The following is a 24535-nucleotide window of genomic DNA, read 5'->3' on the forward strand; positions in this document are numbered from 1 at the left end:
GTTTGAATAGCTGTGAAAGTGTCCTGTGGTGTGTATGCTTGCTGTAGCAATGATGTTTGGAGACTGAGCTGAGGCTACGGAGAGAGCGAGAGTGCATTTAGATGCCAGTGGTGTGAGAGCTGAGACTGAGAGTTGTGTTCCTCCATTTGGAAGTCCTTAAGCTACGTTTGGAGCTTTTTTTTCTATAAAATGCATGTTACCCAGCTGGCTGAAAGTCAGGAGTTCTTAGATGAAGTCCGGACTCCATATTTTTCTGATGTCTTTATAGCTAGATATAAGCCTTTATAAGCATCCTTGACTGTGGGACATCAGCATATTGTGGCCCGAGAAGTTGTCCCCTAACATGTTTAGTTTCTTATTCTGCTGAGGCGTTTTCTTTTTTTGCATAGCCGGGCAAGAATGCTTGCCTTCTACAGTATCCTCCTCCTCCTGCACCACCTTAGGAGCTCTTGCACAATGAATAGCAACTGCTGCTGTCCACCCTTCTAGGAAGCAAAATGGAAAGTGGCAGCTGCATGGCCTGCAAAGGTGGATGCTATCAGACCAATCATTGTTGTGGCTGGACATGGGAGATGCTGCCAGGACAGGAAAAGTACTGCATATTTTTCATATGGGCATTTAATGGAGTCCTATGCTTATGTTTACATGTTGTTGTTTTTTTCTCTTAAAATCCTGCTTTTGAGGATCTTGGTACAAGGTCTCAGGAAATATCTTTAGCTACAAGAATGATTTTCCTGTAGTAAAGATACACTTAATTTCTGTGCTGCCCTGGAGTGCATGTGGTCAAGCAGAAGGTAGAGTCAGCTTATGCTGAAAGAGAGGGAATTGCTTTATTTTCCCTCTCTAGTACAAGTATGTTTATTGAATCTCGATATGCACCCGTGTGAAAAATAGGAAGGTGGGAGCAGAACCTACTTGTCAGCTGTTACTTTAGAAACAGCACCATCAGCCTGTGAGGAGGCTAAAGATGACCTAAGTGACATTCAGAGTGTATTACAGTGTCTAGCAAACTGGAAACTAAAGTCTCTTAGCATCTTAGTTGTGTGTTTTACCAGTGGTTTATGCTGTTTTCTTTATACTGAATTAGGTTCTAGTAATGTTTAACTATTTATGGGAGAAACACCTTAACAACTAGCCTCTTAATTTATTAATTCTAATGTTTTTTGAAGAAAACGTATGTTCTTCTAGTGGATATTTTCTGGCTTGGTAGCCTAAGTATTTTAAGTGCTCTACTACTAGAAAAATAGAAGAAAACAGACTTGTTCTTCTTAACGGTGATTCTTCTGATCTTTTAATTCAGCTACCACTTTCAGGGAATAATTATAGTTCATTCACTGTGACTGAGTGCTTCCATTTTTAACGACCGTTTGTGGCAATAATGAGGTCTATATAATTGGAGAGGAATATGGTACTTGGCAGATCCTTGCAGGCTCTTTTGAGAGTACACATTGAAGTACAAAGTTTAGAAGGGAGCCTAAATTCTGTAACAGGAATTGGATGAACTACCAAATCATGAATATAAAATCATAAAGAGTATTAAGTATTTCGGAGTGCTTTTAAAGTTCATTGCAAAGGCACAGTATAAGAAGTTGCATTTCCAATATTTCTAGAAAAGATTAGCATGTTGTATACTAGCGTAATTCCTTTTTTAAAATACTGAAACTGTTAAAATACGAAGTTAATATATTTTGCGTAATGAAGAAATGTAAAGGAGGAGAAATGATAACTTATATAGAATTAGTTGGACTCTATAATTCATTGTCCTTTAAAAACAGGCAAAGTGAGTTCATTCCAAGAATGTTTGTGTGATAGATTTTACTGAATAAACCTTTCATTTCTGCTTTCAGTCAGCAGATAAGCAGCGAGCTCTAGAAGAAACCAAAGCCTACACAACCCAGTCATTAGCAAGCGTAGCCTATCTGATCAACACTTTGGCCAACAATGTTCTCCAAATGCTGGATATCCAAGCATCCCAGCTTCGACGCATGGAATCTTCAATCAATCATATTTCACAAGTGAGACCTTTTTCCTGATTTCTTGTTCTCTGTTCATGAAATTATACAGTAGATAAAACTTTCACTGCATGTGACTTACCTGATGTTTTGTGAATAAGAAAAACAGTTGCATTTAAAACAGAAGAATGCATTTCTCCTCATATTAATCTAGGAATGGGTGTCTGTGTGATTTGGTATTTGTGGTAGTGTGAACACTTTACATAGGATAAGAGATTAAATGTAGTCTTCGACAGTTTATTGTATGGGGATGGGTCCATTTTGTGTATGAAGTAAAAAGCGCAGGTAGACAGATGAAAAAACAAACCAACAGAAAATTATGTTAACAAATTGATTAGACTTTCCAGTTCCTATTTGTGACTTACTGTGTATGGTATTAAATAGCTACAGACACTCAACATTTAAAAAGAAAAAAAAAGAGAGAAAAAAAAAAGCATGAAACAGAAGCTGGGAAACACTACTTGTCATCTGTCATCTTTTTACTTTAATTGTTGCTATCATACTGGCCTCTGATGGCAAAAGCGTAGGTGGCTTTTCTTAATAAAATTCAATTAGCAATGATGTGAACAGAGTAAAAGTAATGTTTCAAGTTTATGTATGGCTAGAGAATGCCTGTGATTGTTTGCATTTTTTTTGAGGAGCTAAAAATAAATTAAGCTCCTGTTATAAAGAACCCATGTCCTACTCCTGATGAGGGAGTTTTGACTGCCAGAATAGGCTGAGGATGAAATGATAGATTTATTGGAGGCTTACATGCCCATGATGGGTTAAAAAGAGAAAGTAAGAGCAATGATACAGCACTTTTTGTCCTTCTACTATATGAGAATTGTTAGGTTTCCTGACTGAATATTCTGTCTTATTCAACCAGTACGTTTTGGCTGCTAGTGTTTCTTGATCTCCACATGATAATTTTAAATATGTAAATATGTATATATGTATACGTATATATATGTGTGTGTGCGTGTGTGTATATATTGTGGCATTCAGAAAGACATTTGAAAGTGGGAGCTGTGTAAGGTAGGAAATCGGTAGTTAAACAGTATGTAGATCTGGAAGAGAGTCTGGGGATGATGCAGTATTATGACAGAGGAAGCAACACGACAGCAGGACAGACAAGTAGTAAGATATATTTTCAGTTTTCATCAGTGGGTCAATGAGAGTGGATGGATGTGTTTTATTATTATTCAGAAAATGTTTTACCTGGGTACCATGTTCTTGATGGCTACTTTTTCTTTTCTGTTGTGTGAATGATCATACAGTTCTCCAAAAGTTGAAGTTGTGTCCACAGAATGGATTGAGATCTGTTAACTTGTTGATGCTGAAAGGGTTGCTAAGCTGGTAGAGATCTGGACCATCAAAAGAAGTGACTAATTTTTTGCTATCTTAATGAGCCAAACTGGCTTATTGAGTGGTAAGATGAATTCCAGAACAGGTGCAAAGGAAGTGGCCGGGTGGATTTTCCCTTCTGGTGATAGTATGCTATTAGATTGCATCAGTTATCCCATGCAACTGCATCCTCAGAAATAAGCTGAGAAGTTTGATTTCTTCTGCTACATGCTTTTTGTTAATCAATGGACAACTCAGTGGTTTTTGTTTGTTTGTTTGTTTTTCTCAGAAAATGTCTTATGTTACTCTGTGTGTGTGTGTGCGTGTTGTATATATGCTGTGTATATGTATATATGCCTCTGTGTGTATGTGTGGTGAATGTGCTTGTGTGTGTGTGTATATGGTTCTTGAGTGGTTTGTACCAGTTGACAAGTATTTCAACTACTTAAGAGCCTAACACAGAATAAGGATATGGATAGAAAATCTTTCACTCAGGCTTCACTGGATTTTCCATTTTTTTTACATGCATACAGTTTATTTGGCACACAGTTTTTCTAAAGCATGTTTTGGGGAGAGTGTCAAGGCATTTTTAATTTTTTCTTTTGAGAAACTGAGTTTTATACGGACTGAGATGTTAGGCCAGATTATTTTTGAAATTTGAACAAAATGGACTATTACTTAAAGTGGGGTGCTAAATTACCATTACCAAATACATAACAGAGATGGAACAGCCAAAATTCATAGGCTGCATTTGTACAACCAATTTGTACAACCAAAAGTTAGAAGATATTTCTGAATCTGTTTATATTACAGTAAAATTGAAATTGAGAGTATATTTTGGTTGTGGTTTTTGTTACTGTATCATCCGTATGTCAGATGTTCCCTAAATCTTCATGAATGAGGTGATGTCAGAAGAGCAGACAGTATTTGAATTTTGGATGTTACTTACATCCAGTGTACTGATCCAAGGAACTTAATGTAGTTGCATTCAATGCACTCAAAAGTGGGTTCATCCCATGATACTGATGTTCCAGATGATACATTCTCCCCATTAATTTGGGTGCTTACTTCTTAAAAAATCGATTTATTTTGTCACAGTTTATATGTAATGCACAATTTCTGTTCAGTAACTCTGATTGGAATAAGCCTAATCTGCAGAAGATTTCTTCAGTCTTTTTTACTTTGGGCGTCAACTGTAGTGGATTGTCTTTAGCACCACATTAAATACCTTATGGTATAATATCTCATGGCTAAATTAACATTTTGGTCAGTCTGACTTGAAATGATGACTTGACTTGATAACTTTGTATTAATACTTTGTATTAATACTTTGTTCAGTGGATATTGATATTTAAATATAGAAAACACTAATGCAAATTACAGTATATAAATGTGTAGCCCTGCTTTTAATTATGATTCAAAATTCCACATACTCTCCAAAGAGGGAAGCAAAATCATTTGGCTCTTCGTAAGAAAACTTTTTTCAAAAGTGCTTGTTTTGCTCAAGTGACATTCAAACTCGAAGACACGTGATTAACTTCAGAATATAAAATATTCTAGTTCTCTGTTCATACACAGAATGCCAATTTATGTCACTTTCTGTTTCTTTCTAAATGCCAGATTAATCAAAGAACTGAAAAGGAAGCTGATAATCATTTGTGGGTTTTTAAATTATATATAGGTCCTGAACAAGGAAATCATTACTATTGAAACTATTGCAACTGATTAAATCCTATTGGTTTAAAATTTATTATTACTTTGATTTGGTCTGAAGGCTGATGAATGTGTTCTTGCTTGCCTTCTTTATCTTTGTCCAGAAATAGATTGTATGCAGTGTTTCTTATTTGGCTGAAAATTACAACACTAAATACAGATCTTCTGTATAAATATTTATACTTATTTTTAAAAAATTGTGTTAAAATTTTTTCAAGTTAGCAGACACTGTGACATGTTGATCATATCCAAATAGTTTAATCTGGCAGATTTTCAGGTTTTAATATTTGTTTGATGAGAAATATTTTGTCAGATTTAGTTACAAAATGGTCTTAGTGAGCAAGTTCAGCTTTAAAATTCTTCTCTGCTGCTAATTATATAAACAAGTATGCTATCACAAAGAGTTGAAATATAGTAAGAGCCATCAGTTATCTCCAGTGATGCAGTAGGATGGAGAAATCTGATTCATCCCCTTCTTATGGAATTTGTCAATCATAAGTAGTGAATTGACCGCAGACTGGAGCTTTTCTGTAGTCAGCACATAACACTTAGCTGAACTGTTACAGCATGGGTGAGCTTGCTGGTGTCTGCAGGGATGGTCACTCAGACCTTCAGTTGCTATATCAATAAAGGCTCCTAACCATGTTCTGTTGTCTTTTTCTTGCAAGTTAAAAGAATAGCCAGACTTATTTAAAATCGGTAATCTAAGTCTAACTCTACACAGGAGATATTACTAGTTTATGGAGCAGGTAGCTCTTTAGCATCTTAGTATCATTGTGACCTTTTAATGTATGAAATACGTACAATTTAAGTTGTGGCAGCTAATATGTTACATTTCTGACATTTCAGTAACTCATTGTTACTATGAGTAACTACTCATTATTTATTATTGAAAGTAATTAGTCCATTTTTCAAGGGAATTTGAAATAAGGTTGTTGAAATTCTAGTAAACTAATGTAAATAATAATATAAAAAAAAAGCTCACAACACTGTAGTTAAGCAACCTTTTCTCTTAAGATTTTTTTTAAAATGAATTTTAAAAGCCTAAGCTAACAAAGTGACAATACATTGATAAAAGTAAATGGGAATGTTTTGAGCAGAGGAAAAAATGAAGGCTTTTGGAGGCTTTTGTTTCTGAAATTTCACTGTAGATTGGACTTTCAAAGTGCTAACTTAATATTCTCAGAAATTTCACTTACAGGTAGAATGTCTTTCAAAACTCTGGGTTCAGTGATTTTGATGTGGAGAACAATGTTAATTTTGGAATCCCAGACATAGTTTAATATTTTCTATGTCTTAATCTTTAAAAGCATTGAAGCTGGTTTTTTTTTGAACTCGATATGGAAATTTGATGTTTCAAAATGGCCAGAAAATTTCTAATAGAAACAACGAAGTGGTTTATACATGTTTCTCTTTAAGCCAGGCCTTGCCTTACTGTAGGCATCTTGGAAGGTGTATTTAGCAATGGTACTAAAGAGCCTGACTTCTCACAAACTGTCTGTCACTTAAAAGCTTTTGTCAAAGGAGGTGGAGCAGTAGGGGAAAAAGGTACGTAACAATACTGTCAGGAGCCTTACATTTCTTATTGGAGAATAACGTAAGTTCTAGAAGAGCAGAGTGTATCCCATCTGCTGTTCATGCTAGACTTTACGAGCTCAGTATTCTTTTAGTCCAGCTATATGCTTGAAAACTTAATTATACTTTTTTTGTGGTCTTCTTGGAGATTTTCTGAAGACAGTAGTTTAAAAATGACATTTCTCCATAGATGTTTATAAATCACTGAATAAACATTCTGTTGCCATTCTTCTGTCTCACTTAAGGGATATATGCTAGTTCTGGAGGCAATAATTACCTGTGCATTGAGAATAAATGTTTTCATTTTCTTTAGTAGCAGGTTAATCTTTGTTCCTTTTTCTACTAATCAAATAAGTCAACGTTCCTTTCTGCTATTTTATAAAATAAAAGATCTTAAGATCTTTTGTCTCTAGTGATCTACTAATGAAGAAAATGAAATTTTGGAAAAACCTTCCAACAGAGTGCTTTTCAATACAATTTTGAGAGTATTTACTATAAGTGGGTGCTGTTTTAATATACTTAGTTATTCCATAGCTGTTGAAGATAAAGGAAATGTTCTGAATCATCATGAAAGAGAATTCCCATTAGAAGGAGCTTCAGGATTTAATTAGATTTTATGCATTTCATTGTTTGTTACTGTAGTCATGCCTCACTGATCACTGAAGCCCTTAAGGAAACTGGATGTGCTTACAGTTCCTTTTAATAATTAATAAAACTCTTTCATCATTCATGGAAACAAGTTTCCACTGTGCCAAGATACCATCACGGCAATAGCACGTGCATTAAATATCTTCACTCATCTTATGTTTGTTTATAGTTGCATAATAAAATACTTAAAGTGCATGGTTAAGTTCACAGAGGTCAAGCACTTCAAATGCAGAGAAAGGAGGAAATAATCTTACCAACACTGGACTAATTAATTTCTTTTTGATCTGTAGATCGAAATCAAGGCACTGAAGTTGTACTGTGAAAGCCATAGAACAGTTTTGAATGTCCAGATTCAGATTCTTAAGATTTTGATGTTGCAGTACATTCAAAACATCATATAGCACTTGAGATGCTGTTGCAGCTGGGACTGTTTAACAAATAGGATCAGAGGCTTATGAGGCAAAGAACATAAGATAGGCAGTATAATGTTTCTGCAGTTTTCTAGTGTCATGTCTAGACCACAGATAAAGTTTGAGATAGTAGAGATTGAATTCTTCAGTGATATTAAACGTGAGACCAAGTTGTTTCAGTCACATACAGTTATATAAAAAAATAAAAAATAAAAAAAAATTGTTTGTGCTTTCTAACTCCCCAGCAGATGAGGTGAGGATTCTATAGCCAGTCTCTTTGGTACGACAGCTTCTTGTTCCAAATTCCTTCCACTTTTCCTTCCGCTATGCTATAAAACCAAAAGTCTGGTAGGGATTATAAAATGCGATGCAAGAGAAAATACTGAATCCTACCCTGACACAGAATGATACGTTTTTGGTAGTGTGGACTGGGACATGTTTATGTGCTGTTTGCACTGGTGCTTCCACAACCAATAATACTGTATGAGCTGTATATAGATGTGGTCGTCTCAGGTAAAATTGAATGGGGAGCAGATTAGTTATTAAACCAGAAGTCATTGAAATATATGTGTTTCTTTTTAGCTTGCATGAGCTGTGAATTTCTGCAAAGGTATTGGACAAACTTGGCTGGCTTTTTGTGAGGGTGATGGAGAATATATCCCAGATTTTTTAACTACCCCTATTATGTTTGAAATCGTTACTCAACCAACTCAAGCTTTCCAAGGATAGGGTTGCCAACATATTTTTTCTATTTTTTCTGTGGCTTTGTTTTAGAGAGCTATGCAGCTCTGGTAGAATCTACAGTTCTGGGCAGGTGGTACTAGAGGTGGAAATATTAGAAGCTATATTGAGTACTTAAGTTTAGCAAAGGTGTAAGATATTGAAAATACGTTTTTGGGAATTACTGGGTAATCTTGATAGGTAGTAATTTAAATTTGCATATAATGCCTCTGATATTTGTTGAAATTCTTCTCTGGAAGTAATGTGAAGAAACAGCTTCTTGGAAATGTTTTGTTTGTTTGCTTTTATATTTAAAAATATTTTAAAGGTAATACATATATACAGGATCTTTTTTACTGGTTTTGCTATCTGTGGCACAAACAAAAGGGTAACCAAACCTACTGCCCCAGTGCCTGCCCTGAGAAAAATAAAATTAAAAAAAACTTTGTTTTGAAAATGAGTTATTATTCGTACCTGTTCCTTGTTGCAACAAAACCTTTGTCTTAAGTATGAAAAGATGAAAAATCTTTCTGGTACCATTCATGGTCACTGAAGCAATGACAAGAAATGTTGTGAATGATTAGAAATCCTAATGATGACAATTCTGGGTGTTTTTTGACTTTAACCTATATCTTAAATGCTTGTTCACAACCAGCAAATTTTTTGTAAGGAAAGTTGTTTTGTCAGCAAAGAATTATTATTTTTTAATGATGCAAGCAGTGTCATGCACCTTGATTTAAGAGTTGTGTTTTGTTTGTTTGTTTTTCTCCTGCAGGTTTTTTTTGTTTGTTTGTTTGTAATAATTTATTTTTTTCTAGTCTTGTTACCAAACAAGATTTGAGTACATGTTTTCAGATACTGAATTTTCAGTTGGGCTTTGTCTTACACTAGAGATTCTCCTGTGGTACTCATTGTATTATGTGGAGGAATGGCTTTTCCATGTTGGCTTTACCCATTCCAAGTAAAGGCACTGGGCTTAACCACTGGCTTCATAGTGGATAGCTAAATTAGTACTGAGCACCTTCTAAAATCGAATTGTTACTTTGTGATGAGCAATTTGTAGTGACTGAAATACCTGGACCAATTTGTCTGAGTGAAATTTTATTCTGTTGTATAGCTACCAGTCCTATTTTAGCAAACTGTTTTACACTGTGAGAAAACCACCTTATGGTTTGTTTTTCAGGTTGTAAAAGTTAAACTTTGGGAAAATACCCCTCTGCTTCATCTAGTTGGAGACTATTTCAAAGACCAGTTTAGAGAGCAGTTGTAGAATTAGAAAGAATAAAAGAATCATATAAACGAGTGTCAGTAACAGGAACTAAGAATGGAAAGAAGGTATTTTGCTGAATTGTAAAGAATGAAAGTAGTAGAAAACCCAAAGAACCTGTGATTATCAGTGTGGGTTTAGAGGTGACAAGTTCAACAATAAATTTGACAAAGATGATGTAAGCAAGTATATATAGTAATATGTTCAGCACAGTATACAGAGATTTTCAAAACATTGGAACTGATTCAGTGTTTTCTTTTCTGCTGACTCTGTATTCAAATGCATACCACTGTTAGTAAATACACTGCGTCTTTTGTAGACGGTGGACATTCACAAAGAGAAAGTTGCTAGAAGAGAAATTGGTATCTTGACTACAAACAAAAACACCTCAAGAACTCACAAAATCATTGCACCAGCTAACCTGGAGCGACCAGTTCGCTACATCAGGAAACCTATTGATTATACAATTCTAGATGATATTGGACATGGAGTGAAGGTAGGTGATGTTGTTAAAACAGCCAAACTGCAAATACATTGTCTTTGTATATTTTCAAAATAATCTGATGCTTTTCATGATAATATACCAGTTTCTCCTTCCCTGGCCAGTATGTCTATACATGTAAGAGGAGTTCTGCCCAGATTGCAGTTGCTCTTCCCCTTGTCCTTTCCCCCATGTTTCTGAACCTTGCAAGCTCACTGAATCTTATTTCTGAGGATATTTGGGACTGTGGATCTCAGCTTTTAAAATGCTTCTAAACACCTTGTGTGATGCTGCAATTACTCTTCAAGTCAGTTGTTAGGATATACCTGAGTAATGAAAAGCTAATGACCAACTGTCAGATTTCTCTCTGAATTAGCAACACAAAGTATGTTCCAGCTTTAATTGCACTTGGTTTAGTTTGGAGCTCACCTGAAAAAAGGGTTTGCATAAGATTATTTGTTCTCTTTAATTTCTGTCAATCTGTTATATCCTGTAATGTGCTTTGCTAAAGCGAGCTCTCTGCAATTTCTGTGCCATACAGAGTTTAAGAATGAGAATATTGCTGCCAAGTTCAAAGCCAGCTGTTTCTCCCTTTTAAAAGTAGGAAAAAAGGAGGGATTTCAGGGCAAATATCAGGAGGAGACACAATTTCTGGCTGTTGTATGCAAGTGGTAGATGAGTGCACACAACAGCAGCAATGTCATGTGTGAGATTAGTTTTTATTTATTTATTTTTAAAAACATGTCCTGAATGTAAACATAGTCTTAGCAGGTGTGAGCTCATTGTTAACTTGTGCTGCCAGGAAAACAAATATGGAAATGAGAACACTGACAGTGTTAAAGTTCCAGGAGAAGAAAGGTAAATAACACAAAGCATTGTCATTTTTACATGACAAACTGACAAATCAGTAAACCTGCTAAGTAGCAGTAAGGTAAGATGCTTCTTCCAGTCAAAATACACCAGAATTTCTTTTGCTTGACACCTAACTGCATTGAGTCATCAATGATATTCCGTTTGAACTATCTACTTGGATAGTCGTAATGACAACAGGTTGTTTGGCCACTCTTCAAATTCTTAATAGTCCTGTTTAGGTATCTCTTCAGAGCAATTATATTCGAGTCTTCTTCACATCCTGTTAGTTAACAGAAAGTCTATTTTCCCCGTTTTTTACCAAAAGAGTCAGCCTTAATTTGTAACCTTAAATCAGATTTCAAAACCACTCTTTGAGTTGGAGGGAACAACAGCAGCAACAACAAAAGAACGCACACACGTACACCATCATTAATAGCTACTGTTTTGGCCAAGAAATTGTTATAATTTATATGTTAAAATCTACTGCCAATTCAAAATTTGAACTTATGCACGTCAGCAGAACTCCTTCTGGGTATGAACGGAGCATATTAACCTGTAGGATTACCATTGCTAATATTTTAATGAGCACTTTTGTTTTAATGACATTGTTTTAGAACTCATAAAAGAATAGTTTTTAATTGTTCTACAACATGTTATTTAGCACTGGCTCTAAACCATTACAATTGTTATCCCAGTTACCTCAGTGTAGCAGAATCATACCCACTGTGATGCAGTGAATTATGTTCTACTGAAAGGACATAATTCATCACATGGCTGATGACTCAAATGTGTGTTTGCATCCATTTGTTATGCTTGTGATATGCTTGAAATAGCATCCAAATGATATTTATAATGTGCTATATTAATCTGGAAAATTAAGAAGCATTGTATACTTAGTGAACCAAGAAGGAGCAACTTGTTGTCTTTAATCATGCTATCTTTAATCTGTGGAATTTATCTTTGGATCAGTTAATCGGGTTAATCCAGCATTCAGTGCATAGGAAAGAACCACTCTCTTGCTGATGGGGAGAAAGTGGTCAGTTGTGTTTGACAACCTGTTGTATTCATTTTGATCAAGTAAATACAGAATAATTTTTTAATCTCTATCTGGAGGACAAAGAGAAAAAAATAAAAGAAATAGGAGCTTTAAATTTGTCTATCTATAGCTGTTTATTGCTTGAGCTGTGTCATTTTTCCCTTCAGATCAGTACTCAGCAAGAGTTATTGGATAAATAGCATTGAAGTTCCAGTTATTATCACAGTATCTGTCTGCATTCTTAGTTCTCCGTCTTCTTTTTTGGCTGTAGGGCTTTCCCTCTAGTACTGGGACACAGCACTGTTTATTGTCAGGGCAATCAAAGAGATAAAGTAGCAAGCATTCATTGCAATCCCTGAGAAATCCCTGATAAACTGTACAGAGAGCAACACAGGGGAAGCACAGAACACTCTTGGCCATGAAATCCAGTATGCCATGTTGAGGTAAATAGTTTAACCTGCTATGGCCATGGGAAAAGGTGCTTTACAGTATGGTTTCGTAATAGGGGAGAGTGAGTGTAAATGCCATTATTATTCTTGCACTCCCTCCTCATCTTCATTCCCTGAAGTCACAATACTGCAAAAACTTATCTGAAAGAGATTTGCTCATTTTTTTTTTCTTTAAATATTCGTGGGTTACAAAGTCTTCCAATCTACTTTTCCTTCCAAAAGGTTCTCTGGTCAGGAGAATGCGGGGCTAGGGGAGGGGAGAGTTTGATCCATTCGAAGTAGTGTGTAGTTGCATTAAGGTACTGTAATTATCAGGCAGTACTGCTGAGGGAAATGTCTCCCACTGATGGACCCTTTAATGCAGTTGGCCACTCTTTCTGGCCAGTACAGGGGGACCTGGCTTTGCTGTGTAACTGTGTGAAGCAGAGACCGTTTTGGTTAATATCTCCATGTAACTGAACTTGAAGACAGGATGTTTTCTAGTAAATTGGATTATGTTTTCTTTAATATGTTAGGGTCTCATTATGAGCTGTGTGAATGGACCAGAGTAGTCACTCTGGATGCTCTGCTGTTGAGATTCTGCCATACATAATCTTCAGTGTTACAAGAAGTCTAAGAAATGCAATGTGTTTAGATCAGCTGAGCAGAAAACAGATAAAAAATACTCAAATGGAAGGACTACTTTTTTTTATTATAGGGAAAGAAAATACATATGCTATATATATGCTATTGAGCCAGTAAGATGTCATGTGACTTCATGCCAGACAGCTAGCACTTAAGCTTTAAAATACTTCATTCTTGGCTAATGTTTTAATATATAGTTTAGAAAAAGGTTCAAGACATAATAATTTACTCTCGATCTTTGTGCAAGAGGTTTCTCATCGCACCAGGTTAAGAATTAACTAACAGTATTGTCTAAGAAAGAGCATGTGTTAGCTTAATATTCTAGAGGATTTTGTTCACCTAATTGTAAATATGCAAACACAACTAACAGAGTTTAAATGAGCTCAGGGTATTGATAAGTCTGTTCTTTGACAGCTCCAAAAATTAGTCTCTAGTCTCTAGTTAATCCAACTAGATTTTATAATCCATTCTGAAAATTGGTGACTTTTTGTTAGCACTGTAAGAACTTTAGTAAACTGAGTACAAACATCTGAGCATTAATTTTCAGGTGTTAAATCTAAATCCTTTGTGATCAATGTGTGTTGAAACTTTCAGCCTGAAAATCTTTTACTCATGACACATTCTGCTTTAGCCACTCTTTTTATGATCTACTGATACATTATTTTGTTAATGCTGAATGCTTAACTTTTTTCTTTCTTTTTCCTTTCTCTTCATATCCTGAAGTTCCAACTAACCTTTCAATGCTTTTTTTCCTTACCTCTTTTATTTGCTCCATTTATGCATTAAGTGGTTGCTTAGATTTAAGGTAAGAAACCCCAGGGCTGGATTTCCATTCTTATTCTTCTGAGACTATTACACACGGGGAGATGGTTATGTGAATGTTATAGATTGTTTAACACAACACCTGCTCTCCTTCCTGTGTATCAGATATTCTGTTGAAAGACTTCATTGTGGATAAATGTTTGACGATAGAAATTGATTTATTTATGTAAGGAAACTAACACATTCATTTTAAAAGCTTTGTGGCAAAATATTGACTGACTTAAGCATATATACCAGGTCATTTACAAGGGACGAATGTTGCGCTTACCATGCCTAGATGAAAAGATATGTGAATACTTAGCAGCTGAATAGGAGCCTCCCCCTGTGTAATATTCTTTTTATCCTATATACGGTGTGAATTATGATTTGATTGGGATTAATGTTTCAGTGTAAGATTGCTCCAATAAGGGGCTCCAAAGGTATGTAAAAAATTCAAATCTGAACATTATTTTTTAAAGTTGCAGTATCCTTATTGTTGTCCAGAAACTGCTAGCAGTATTTAAATACTGAGAGACACTCGTATATGATTTTTTTTTTCAAATTTGGTAGTTGTGTAAAATCCTTAATTTCCCATAAATAGCAAGCAAAGTGGTTTATGTAGTAGAATATTAAATGAGTAATGCATCAAAAAGTCAGAGTGAAGTATGGCACATTCTCATAGATCTTAGAGAAATTAAATCATTATTAGTGGCTGCAGATGTTACAACAAAAAGCATAAAATCAATTGGACAAGAAATTAACAAAGTTACATGATATTACATTGGAATTTATAGTACCTTAAAAAATAAATAGGTTGTACCTTTATTTAGTGTTTTGGTATCATCGTCTTCCTGAAGTGCAACTGATTTGGTTATTTGGGGAAGGGGGAAATGAAGTTTTTTTTAGTAGCAGCCATGGTTTCAAAGAGGGAACTGTATTTTAGAATGTAGAATACTGATATTTTATATGACAGTATTAATTAAATGAAGTTCCAAGTGGATGTGGAGTTCTTTTTAAGTATTTTCCACAACTGGGAAAAGCTAAAATAAAATACTGCACATTCCTGAAAAGATAGCCTTTTAAGTAGCTACTGCTGGAGATATCCTAACAATGTCCCTATTGAATTGGCCAGCTGGTAATTTTAATAAGGTATTTAAGTGTACGTAGCATATCTGATCACAATGAAAATTGTTTAATAAATGGAGATTTCTTGCACGTCATTTTAAATTTACTTTTACGTGAGTGCTTAAGGTACAGTATTTCTAGTCACATAGTGTTTAAATTGGTTATATTTGAGAATTAAAAAGTTAATCTCCCTGTTTCTGCATAGCCCTGTGAAGTGCATACTTCTAATGCTGAATACCCCTTATTCTGCACACGGTCCATGCTAAGTGGTGCTTTTCACAGTGATTTGAAAAAAAGGAATTGGCAATCTGTCAGTTTTCTTTGTTGCTCTCTACAGTTAGAGTTATGAACCATCCTAATGACTATCCTAAAAAAATAAAATATAAAAATTGTGCAATTACAGATTATGCATGAACTGCCATATCTGCATCATCTGCAGTGGTGAAAAGAGTCTCTTCAGCTTTTCAGAGAAAATTATTTTTTCAGTTTATAGGTTTGGAATGAAAAATAACATTATTTGTTATAACAGCAGTTAAAATACATCTCCATTTTTAACTGGAGTGAACCTGGTTTGATTTGGAAGATAAAATATGTCAATCAACTTGTGATTGCCAAAAACATGAGGGTTTAAAAAAATAAGATTAAAAAAAAAAGCCGTACAGCCCCCCTCTTAGTGGACGTAAGAAGTCTCACCATAGTCACAGTGCATCAATCTGAAAGAAAAGTAAAAAACCCATAGTTTCATGTGAATACTAATTTTACTTCACTTGAGAGGTTATATATGAAGTTCTTAGCCTGTATTTATTTTTCATGGCTGCAAAGAAACCGTAGCTTGGTGAGCAGTTACAAAATTAAACTGACTGATGGGACTAACTGTACTTGTATGTAGGTGGCTTAAACTTAAATTTTAAACAAATTTTGAAGAAAATTCCAGCTGCAAGTCAGAGGAGTATCTGTACCACCTCCTGTCAGCAAATCAATTGAAAATTACATTGTTTAAGCCTTTTTCTATTTGCTGGACTTGGTTCTCCAATTATTTTACATAGGTGAATGTGGTAAAAACAGGTAAACTTGCTTGCTGAAGCTTTTACTTACAGTTATTGGACAAGACAGTAAAATTTAGACATTTCACTTCTATATCAAACAGTTAATCAACTGGTGAAAATATGGTTTAATTAGACTTGCAAAGTAACTATTCAAGTGGCTGAGCACAGCCTGAAAAGGAGTTTACTCTGAGGTAGCAGATGACAAGCAAAAAATCTGTCAGCCTCTCTGTAGCTTTAACAAGATGAAGCAAGGCGTGGGAAGTTAGTTTTCATTCAGCATTGGGTTGTTTTTGCTGGCGTCAGATACAGTATCATTCAAGAAGGCTGGATTGATGTTTCTGAATGTCATCCATGCAACATTACTGCTGGGATGCTCTTTCTTAATAGATTTGCCAAATTGTTTGCTGACCTGAAAGGTCTAGAAAATCAGATTTGACAATAGAACAGCCCTTAAAACATTTGGGGCAGAGTCCAACTTTAGCTTTAGAAAGTAGTTCTTTGTGAGGTTTGATTGTGTAGAATATATGCTATTGAGGCTTTTTGGGGAAAAAGGTTAACTTGGTAATGAAACTGACAATGAGGTGTTACACTGAAAAGTAAAAATGTTGTAGGTTTAAATCTTTGCTGCTGTTAAGGCCTTAAAGCTGTGTAAATAAACTGTTCAGTGCCTTAAAGCTGTGTAAAAAACAGTGCATTTGTGCAAGTACGTTTAGTGGGTCTGGTGACCAACTGTATCTGACCAACTATGTATTTCTGCACTTCAGGGAACAGTGCCTCTCTTAAACAGAATAATCTGTAGTGATAACTTCAAGCCTTCTATTTCTTTAAAGTTCAGTTTACTGCTGTTACTGTGGAGGTGGATCCCAGAGCATCCTCTAGGATGTGTTACTTACCCAAGATCTGCTTGGTTTAGGTTGTTTATGCAATTCCTTCCGCAGCAAAGCATCATATTCCAGCTCCAGCACTGCCAGAGTTATAGCTCTGGTCTTTGGACCTTTTATTTTGTAGCCCTGTTGCATGCTACTTCATGTACAAAAAGCCTCTATAAAGTATCCAGTCAAAGAAATGCTTATCTGAGAGTGTCTGTCTTCTCTCTAGAACTATTTTGAACCCACCCCCCCATGTAATTTCAGTGGGTGGTGTTTTCTGCTTTTTTTTTTTTTTTTTTTGCTTCAGGGGAAAGAAGCAAAAAAGTTGGAAAAATCTCTCCATTAATTCTGTGTGGACCATGTACAGTGCTTTTCTGGGTTCACTGGGTTGTCTTCTTTCTTGTAGAACACTCAGCTGTTTGTTTCTTTTTTTCTTCTTCTTCCTCTGAGCTTTGTGCCCAAATTGTCTCTCTTAATTTTTTATTTATTTATTTTTTAGCACAATGGTTAGCTGTTTTGACAGTAGCAAGCAAGGACAGAAGTACTTCTTTGTATTTTTTTTGTTTTGTTTTGTTTGTTTTGTTGTTGCAGGCTCTATTTTACCATACAGTTTCCTAAAAAGAATTTGAAATTTCTGTGCTACAAACTAACCACCGATCTGTGGAGTCCTGCAGCTAAACTAACCAACAACCAGATGTGTCCCTCTGCTTTCACCCTCTAATTACACAAGTTGCAGCTGAACGCTTTTAGCTGCATGGAGCTAGGAGAAATGTCATCAGAAACAGGGCAATTTCTAGCAAGGTCTAGCTTACTCAGAAATTCCAACTTAATGAGAAAACTGATTTTTGCAAATTGGTGACAAACCCAGATGTAACCTTGAGTTCTAGTGATTTCTTTGGATTGTAAAAGTTTGTAAGAGGATTGTATGTGGATGAGGATTTGGGTATGGAAACTCTTTCCAACTCTATGTCCAAAACAGGAAAAGCAGTAGGCAACAGAATAAAGTTTTGCAAGGGTTGGGGGAGTGTTAATATTTTCCTTTTTTCCTTTTTTCCTTTTTTCCTTTTTTCCTTTTTTCCTTTTTTCCTTTTTTCCTTTTTTCCTTTTTTCCTTTTTTCCTTTTTTCCTTTTTTCCTTTTTTCCTTTTTTCCTTTTTCTGTTTTCCTTGACAAAAGGAGAAGGAAGTTGGAAATTTTGCAATGTTTGTATCAACTGAAGTTACAACTAGTATAGCTTTAAATTTTATTTTCATTTTCTTTCCTCAAGACAACCTGTAACCCTTTTAGTGTCTTGCATAATATTATTTCTACAGGTCTGTCTGCTTTGATTAGAACTGTTGGAATAAAAGTAAAAGGGGAAGTTATTCAGACAGAATTGTTTAACTTGCACTAGTTAGTCTTAAAGTCCTGTCAGATTTGAAGACAGTCCTGGTAAACTTTACTTGTTCTTTCAACATTTCAGTTTCGGTGTTGAAAAGTCATTTCAAAGAGCCTGAAACTAAGCATTCTGTCAGTGCACTTCCCCATGTTTCAGACTAGTCGTTCTGAACAGCTTCTTTGTGACTGAACTTTCTTGTTTAACAAAGGTTATTTTTTCTTCAGCCACATTTTCTAAAGCTGTCTTACCATCCTATGTCAGAATATTAGTTAGTGTTAATAAAAGAAACTGGCAGTAACTGGAGTTCTGCATTGGTCAGGCAAGTATTGCTTCCACATCTTACTGTATGCTGTGCTATGTCACTTCACCCTCCAGCTGCATTCCTCTTCTTTTCATGTGATTCTAGCCCAGTGGAATCCTAAAAAGTCATTTATCTTCTTGCAATTTCTGTATGCACATAATACCATTCTTGAAAGTAGGGTTAAGTAGGATGCTCTCTTAACTGTAGCACATTCTGTTAACTGTGAAGTGATAGCTAGTGCTGACATCACCTGGGGAGAAACCATAGTGTAGCTAGTTAAAACACCTGCCAAGACTGCTCAGGGACACACAGATTGGTCTAAGTTTGCTGTCCTCTAAAGACATCCAAAACCCCTGTCCTACTAGGCTTAACGGACTGTTTGAAATAACCTGTAGCAAGTGTTGCTGTGATTTTTTAATTAAATGGTGTTGGGTTTGTTTTGTTTTGTTTGGGCAACTCAAATAGATGGATGAAACAGACATCTTTAATGAGATAAGAAATACAGGGGATGCTGCAACTTTAAAAAAAAAAGGGGGGGGGGATTTTTTGCTATTTCTTGATGTTCCGTGTATAGAATAAAATACGATTCATTTTACATTTTCCCTTTTCCCTTCAAGTAGTTGTAGTTCAGTGCTTACCTCATCCCTCACTTGACTTAACTTTAGAATTATTGCTGCTTAGAGTTGGCTTAAAGGACTTTATAACGCTATTCAAAAGACTTTTCTTAAATTGACATTGCAAAGCACTTTTTGCACAACTGAATCCCAATGTTTGTCTTTGAATCTGACAAAAACAACAACAACAACAAAAATTTACAAGGCTTGGTCTCCTTTTCCTCCCAGGAAATTGAAAATGTTGTAACACAGGTTCTTGAGAGCTAAGGAATCAAGTTTCAGTGTCAGAATATTGAACATATTATGCTTTACACTGTCCTCAGTATTTACAAATTCACAAAAGTAAACATTTCCAGGATTTTAAGCAAGTTGTTATAGACAAATTATAAAGAAGTAATTTGCCTTTAACGATGTTTGCAAATATTATTAATGTGTTGACTACTGTGCTATTTTTTTTATATGGGAGGTGGGGTCAGTAGACAAGACTTATACTTTGGAAATAAGAAACACTGAAATACAGCATGACAGGAACAACAGAAAAAGGGATGTAAGCATACTTATTTTGGTTTGTTGAATTTTTTGTGCCTAAGCAAGAATTTGAGCATTCATAAATCAAAAGCTATTTAATGGAGATTTTTAAGAAGACCACATACAGATTCCTGTAATGGTACACGCATTGAGAGAATTATGCTTGGCTGGCAGTATGTAGGTAAACAAAATGCCTATGTCAGTAATAACTGTTTACGATTTCTACATTGATCAGACAGTTAGGAATGCAGGTGACTTCTTGATTTTTAGAGGTTATAGTAAATTCTCTTATATAAAAGTTTCTTTGTAATTTAACCTGAAAGAATGCAAGGGGATGACTGTAGTCACATCACATCACTGCAAATAATTTTTCTCCCCATATGTTTATCAATTCTTAGAGGTCAGTTTGCTACGAATTTGGTGGGGAAAGAAATACATCTCTGTGTTTTTCTATATATAGCTTTATCTGTAATTTTGCATGTGTACTATTAATATTTATAACAAACAGTTTATTAAATAATTTTAATACTGTGAAAATATTAAAACATTAATGGAACATATTTGGACATTGTGTTGGCTTCTCTGTATTTGTATTAATTACATTAAGTTGTGGCCTATTATATAAACCTAAATATTTTTAAAGAGTTCTTAAAAATATTATTTGAAATTTACCATTTGGTAGGGCAATGTGAAGTAACTTTTGTCTTAAAAAGTGACTGGGAGGTTTAACCAATTCACATACAATGCCTGCATTGTCACTGATTTAATGTTTGTGATAGCCCAAAGACAAATTCACTCTTTGTATATATAATTTTTGAAAACCCTATGTAATAAAGAGTCCTTTGAGCGCAACTCTTTGAGTTTTAGCAGAGTGGAAATTGCATATAGAATGCATGGCCTCTCAATTTATTTTTTGTTTAAACCTTCCCCTACTTAGAGTTAATTGATAGAGGCATCTCTCTCCCTAGACGGTGAACTTAGTGAAGGCCATTTCTCTCCCCGTTCTTTCACGCAGGTCAGCACGCAGAATATGAAGATGGGTGGGTTGCCTCGTACAACACCACCCACCCAGAAGCCACCAAGTCCACCAATGTCAGGAAAAGGAACTATTGGGTAAGTGGAGTTACCAAGCATGTAAAGGGTTTAGGTGAGCAAGAAGGAGAGGAAAAAAAAAAAAAAAAAGATTCTTTCTTTTTGTGTGGTTTGTTTCGGTTGGTTGGTTTTGCTTTAACCATCCACAGGATGAGAAGTTGCATCAGCATCCTCTTATATTGATCATGTATTATATACTGGATAACACATTTCTGTCACAAGATAAAGGGCATCATCAGCCCTCCTAACAGAAGCATTTTTTATCATTGCAGAACACTTAAAACTACATGCTTTAGCATAGAGAGTCGTCAGCTGTGTGGCTTTGACAGGTGGTGCTAAACAACTGGAAAATTAGCATGTGGCGCTGTTGTACATGAAGTACATGAAAAATGCCCTTGACTGTTTTCTCATTCTCTGAAGTAGATATTGCAGACTTACAGGAAAACATTTTTAACTCCTGATGATGCTTAGTATGTAGCAAACGTTTCAAAGAATGAAAAATGTCTTTGTCTATACTATCTTAATTTGCTTCTTTGCTAATTTGCTTATTATCTTAATATGCTTGTCCTTGTGTAGGCGTCACTCTCCTTATCGTACTTTGGAGCCAGTACGTCCTCCGGTGGTACCAAATGACTACGTGCCTAGCCCAACACGCAATATGGCTCCCTCACAGCAGAGCCCTGTTAGAACGGCTTCTGTGAATCAGAGGAATCGCACATACAGGTATTCAGAGTAGTCCCACACAAAGTGTACTTAGTATTTTATAAGTGTATGGACAAAAATGCTATGATAAATGTGAAATCTATCTGCATCTTGACAGTGAAGATTCAAGCAAGGGTAACTGAGGATGGATGCCATTTAGCATGTCGACAATGTGCTGTAATAAAACTGGAATAGTGAATTGTGAATGGTTCGTTTAATCCTATGGTTGCATTAATTTTAGTACTATAACATAGTTATAGCACTTAATGCTGTACTAAAATTCCAAGTGTTTAGACTGTGATATTTTGTGAAATGTTTACAAAACTGGGAAAAGACATTGTACACAACTTAAGTTTTGCATATTGAAGGGCTGCTTGATGTGCTTACCATTCACATTTTTGTTTGAACCGTCTTTGTTTTTAGATTGAGAAGTTGAAAAAGAGCATTGTATTTTGAGGATATTGATAACTTCAAACACAGAATAAAGCTGAGTTGTATTACCAAAGGTTCTGTAGAGAGCTAGCCTTCTCTCTAGGATAATGAGAAGAGTTTCATGATATGACAGGTCTAAATACTTCCCTTGGAATCTTTACCTTTTAAACTTCATGAGTACTTGATGCTGGCTAAAGAGATTGGCTTAATGTGACTTTTACTTGATTATCTTAAAATTTCCTATTTCAGTAGTCTTACATGAAAGCACGTAAAGCAGAGTTTAAACAGTCAATACCTTTTTTAGAGTTACAGCAAAAAGGTCTGTATTTGCTCAGCAGAGATTTTACAATATTGGAATGGCATGCTTTGGCATTAAGTTCAGAAGTGTTTCATTTTGGAGGAAGTTCACTAGAACTAGGTGAAAAACTGTAACCAAAATGACAATGACTACTGAGAAAACTAAGCTTTGTATTGGTCTTTATCATTGTTTCTTTTCCCTTGTTCCGTTACTCCTCTGAATTAGTTAAGGTGCTGTCTGAGGGATCTTGTGTTTCAGCATGTAGAGCAGCATATTCATTTTCTGGGTTATTTTGGTTTCTTACAGCAGCAGTGGGAGTAGTGGAGGAAGCCACCCAAGTAGTCGGAGCAGCAGTCGAGAGAACAGTGGAAGTGGCAGTGTGGGTGTTCCTATTGCTGTTCCCACGCCATCTCCTCCCAGTGTCTATCCAGGTAAATGGAAACTGGCTTTTCCTCTTTCTGACCCAGCATTAGCTTCAGCATTTGCAGATCTCCTAAAAACCGTGATGAGTAAGCCCCAAGAGGAATCTCCAAATTCATCTTCTAGAAGCATGCAGTCCTTGAAATCGGTCCTAGCTATTTATAGTATGAATCTGACTAACGTAGAATGTTTTCTGGGAGTTTCTGATGTTCATTAGTGTTTATTTTATATATTACTCGATTTATCAGAATTTTTTGCCTGGCTGCATGCATAGGACCAGATAGGACACAATTTTTTTGGTGGGCAGGGGAAACACCTCCCTTGTCCTTCTAAGCAAATTGATGCTTTTTCATTGGCTGTCCATGCAGGTCTATGGAAGCGTGCTTTTAGAAAATTAGATTAAAAGAGAGGCAAGCAGAATGTAAATCTTCAGTACATTAATGCAAGCCTAGCTGAGTTGTCATGAAAAGGCATTTGTTCAGTGTAAACCGCCCCAGTCTTCCCAGAAACAGGCAGTGTTTCTTTTTCCTTTGCTCAGCACTTTCGGTGAAGAAGAGTGTATAGTTGGCTTACAGTGTGATCTGAAATATATGATGCTTCTGAACCAAAGAATGGGAAAATTTTGGCTTTCCTCTTCTGTATGTTTTCTAATTAGTACAAAAGCTAAAGGCAACTGTGATAAGGATTGCAGTGTAAATAACAAGGAATAAAGACATCTTTCCAAAATAATGACTTGCAGTGAAAAGTTCAGGGTTGTTACCTTCAGAGCTGGAAAGAAGCAGTGGATTTGCTTGACTGTCATGAGCTGCCTACATAAGAATGAGCCTTTCTTCAATAGCTTTATTTTTCTCCCATCTCCTTGTGCATTCCAAAATACTATGCATCTAGTAAGGTGCTAACACTGAATAGTCAAAGGCTTTCTCTAATCCTTGCTAACATATCTCCTTATTAACTCCACCTCTTCCTCCTTTCTTCACGTAGCCCCTGCTGGCTCAGCTGGCACTTCTCCCCTTCCTGCTACCTCTGCTCCTGCCCCCACCCCTCCTGCTCCTGCCCCTTCCTCCGCTGCCCCAGATGCTGCTGCAGGAGCCCAGCCCCTTGCTGATGGCTTCACCTCTCCAACTCCCCCTGCTGTTTCTTCCACACCCTCTACAGGTGAGTGTCTGCTCTGATGTGTGGGCAGATGAACCCAGATGTGATCACGGTCCAGGGCTTTTCCTTGAGTTCCTCGAGAAAAAGTTCCTTGAGAAGCACTGATTTTTTTCCATTGGCTTTTCTTTTATTTTAAATATAGAAAAAGTATCTGCTAATACCCAACTATAAGGTAATAGTTAGAGCAGACAATTCAAGGTGTGCTAGTTTTATAAACAGCAGCCATTACTTTATTATTTTTACTTTTTTACATTTACATAGCTATTTATTACATTATTATTTTATTGAAGTTTGGATACTGGGACTTTTACTGAGTTCTGGGTCTGATTATTCTCTTCCAGGATCGGATTAAAAATGGTGCAACTAGCAAAGTATAATTTATATGATTTGTCTCTTCAGTGCTTTCAAATGACAAGTGTCCTTTCAATGAACTGTTAAGGAGAGCATTCTTTTTCTAGAAGTAAAGTAAAACACAAGTTTTTGCTATGGAGAATAGTACTAAAGCATTTTGGTTTGATGCTTTAGAGTCAGTACTTAAGGCATGTAATGCAACTTGCTTTGTTACTGCTTATGAAATTACCCCACATTTTTTATTTTCTCATGTGCTGAAGTTGCAGCATGTAGTACTTAATAACCATAGCACAGTTCTGTGTTAGCTTTTAATG

At 35.8% G+C, this 24535-nt stretch overlaps 1 protein-coding gene across 13 annotated transcripts in view; it reads left to right on the forward strand.

Annotated features, from left to right (window-relative positions):
* The window catches only part of ABI2 (abl interactor 2), a 72368-nt gene that overhangs the window by 34318 nt on the left and 13515 nt on the right, over positions 1-24535 (forward strand). For 3 of the 13 annotated variants that reach the window (XM_068685913.1, XM_068685905.1, XM_068685903.1), the window contains 7 exons: positions 1848-2015; positions 9991-10167; positions 13901-13918; positions 20790-20887; positions 21443-21589; positions 22605-22729; positions 23700-23873. In XM_068685913.1, coding sequence (XP_068542014.1) covers positions 1953-2015; positions 9991-10167; positions 13901-13918; positions 20790-20887; positions 21443-21589; positions 22605-22729; positions 23700-23873 — 802 coding nt within the window. In that variant the 5' untranslated portion in view covers positions 1848-1952. The remainder of the gene's footprint in view (positions 1-1847; positions 2016-9990; positions 10168-13900; positions 13919-20789; positions 20888-21442; positions 21590-22604; positions 22730-23699; positions 23874-24535) is intronic. The other 10 variants (XM_068685906.1, XM_068685904.1, XM_068685910.1 and 7 more) reach the window with 5 other exon arrangements.

Source organism: Anas acuta, chromosome 6 (genome assembly GCF_963932015.1).
Source record: "Anas acuta chromosome 6, bAnaAcu1.1, whole genome shotgun sequence".
In the NCBI taxonomy this organism is placed as follows: domain Eukaryota; kingdom Metazoa; phylum Chordata; class Aves; order Anseriformes; family Anatidae; genus Anas; species Anas acuta.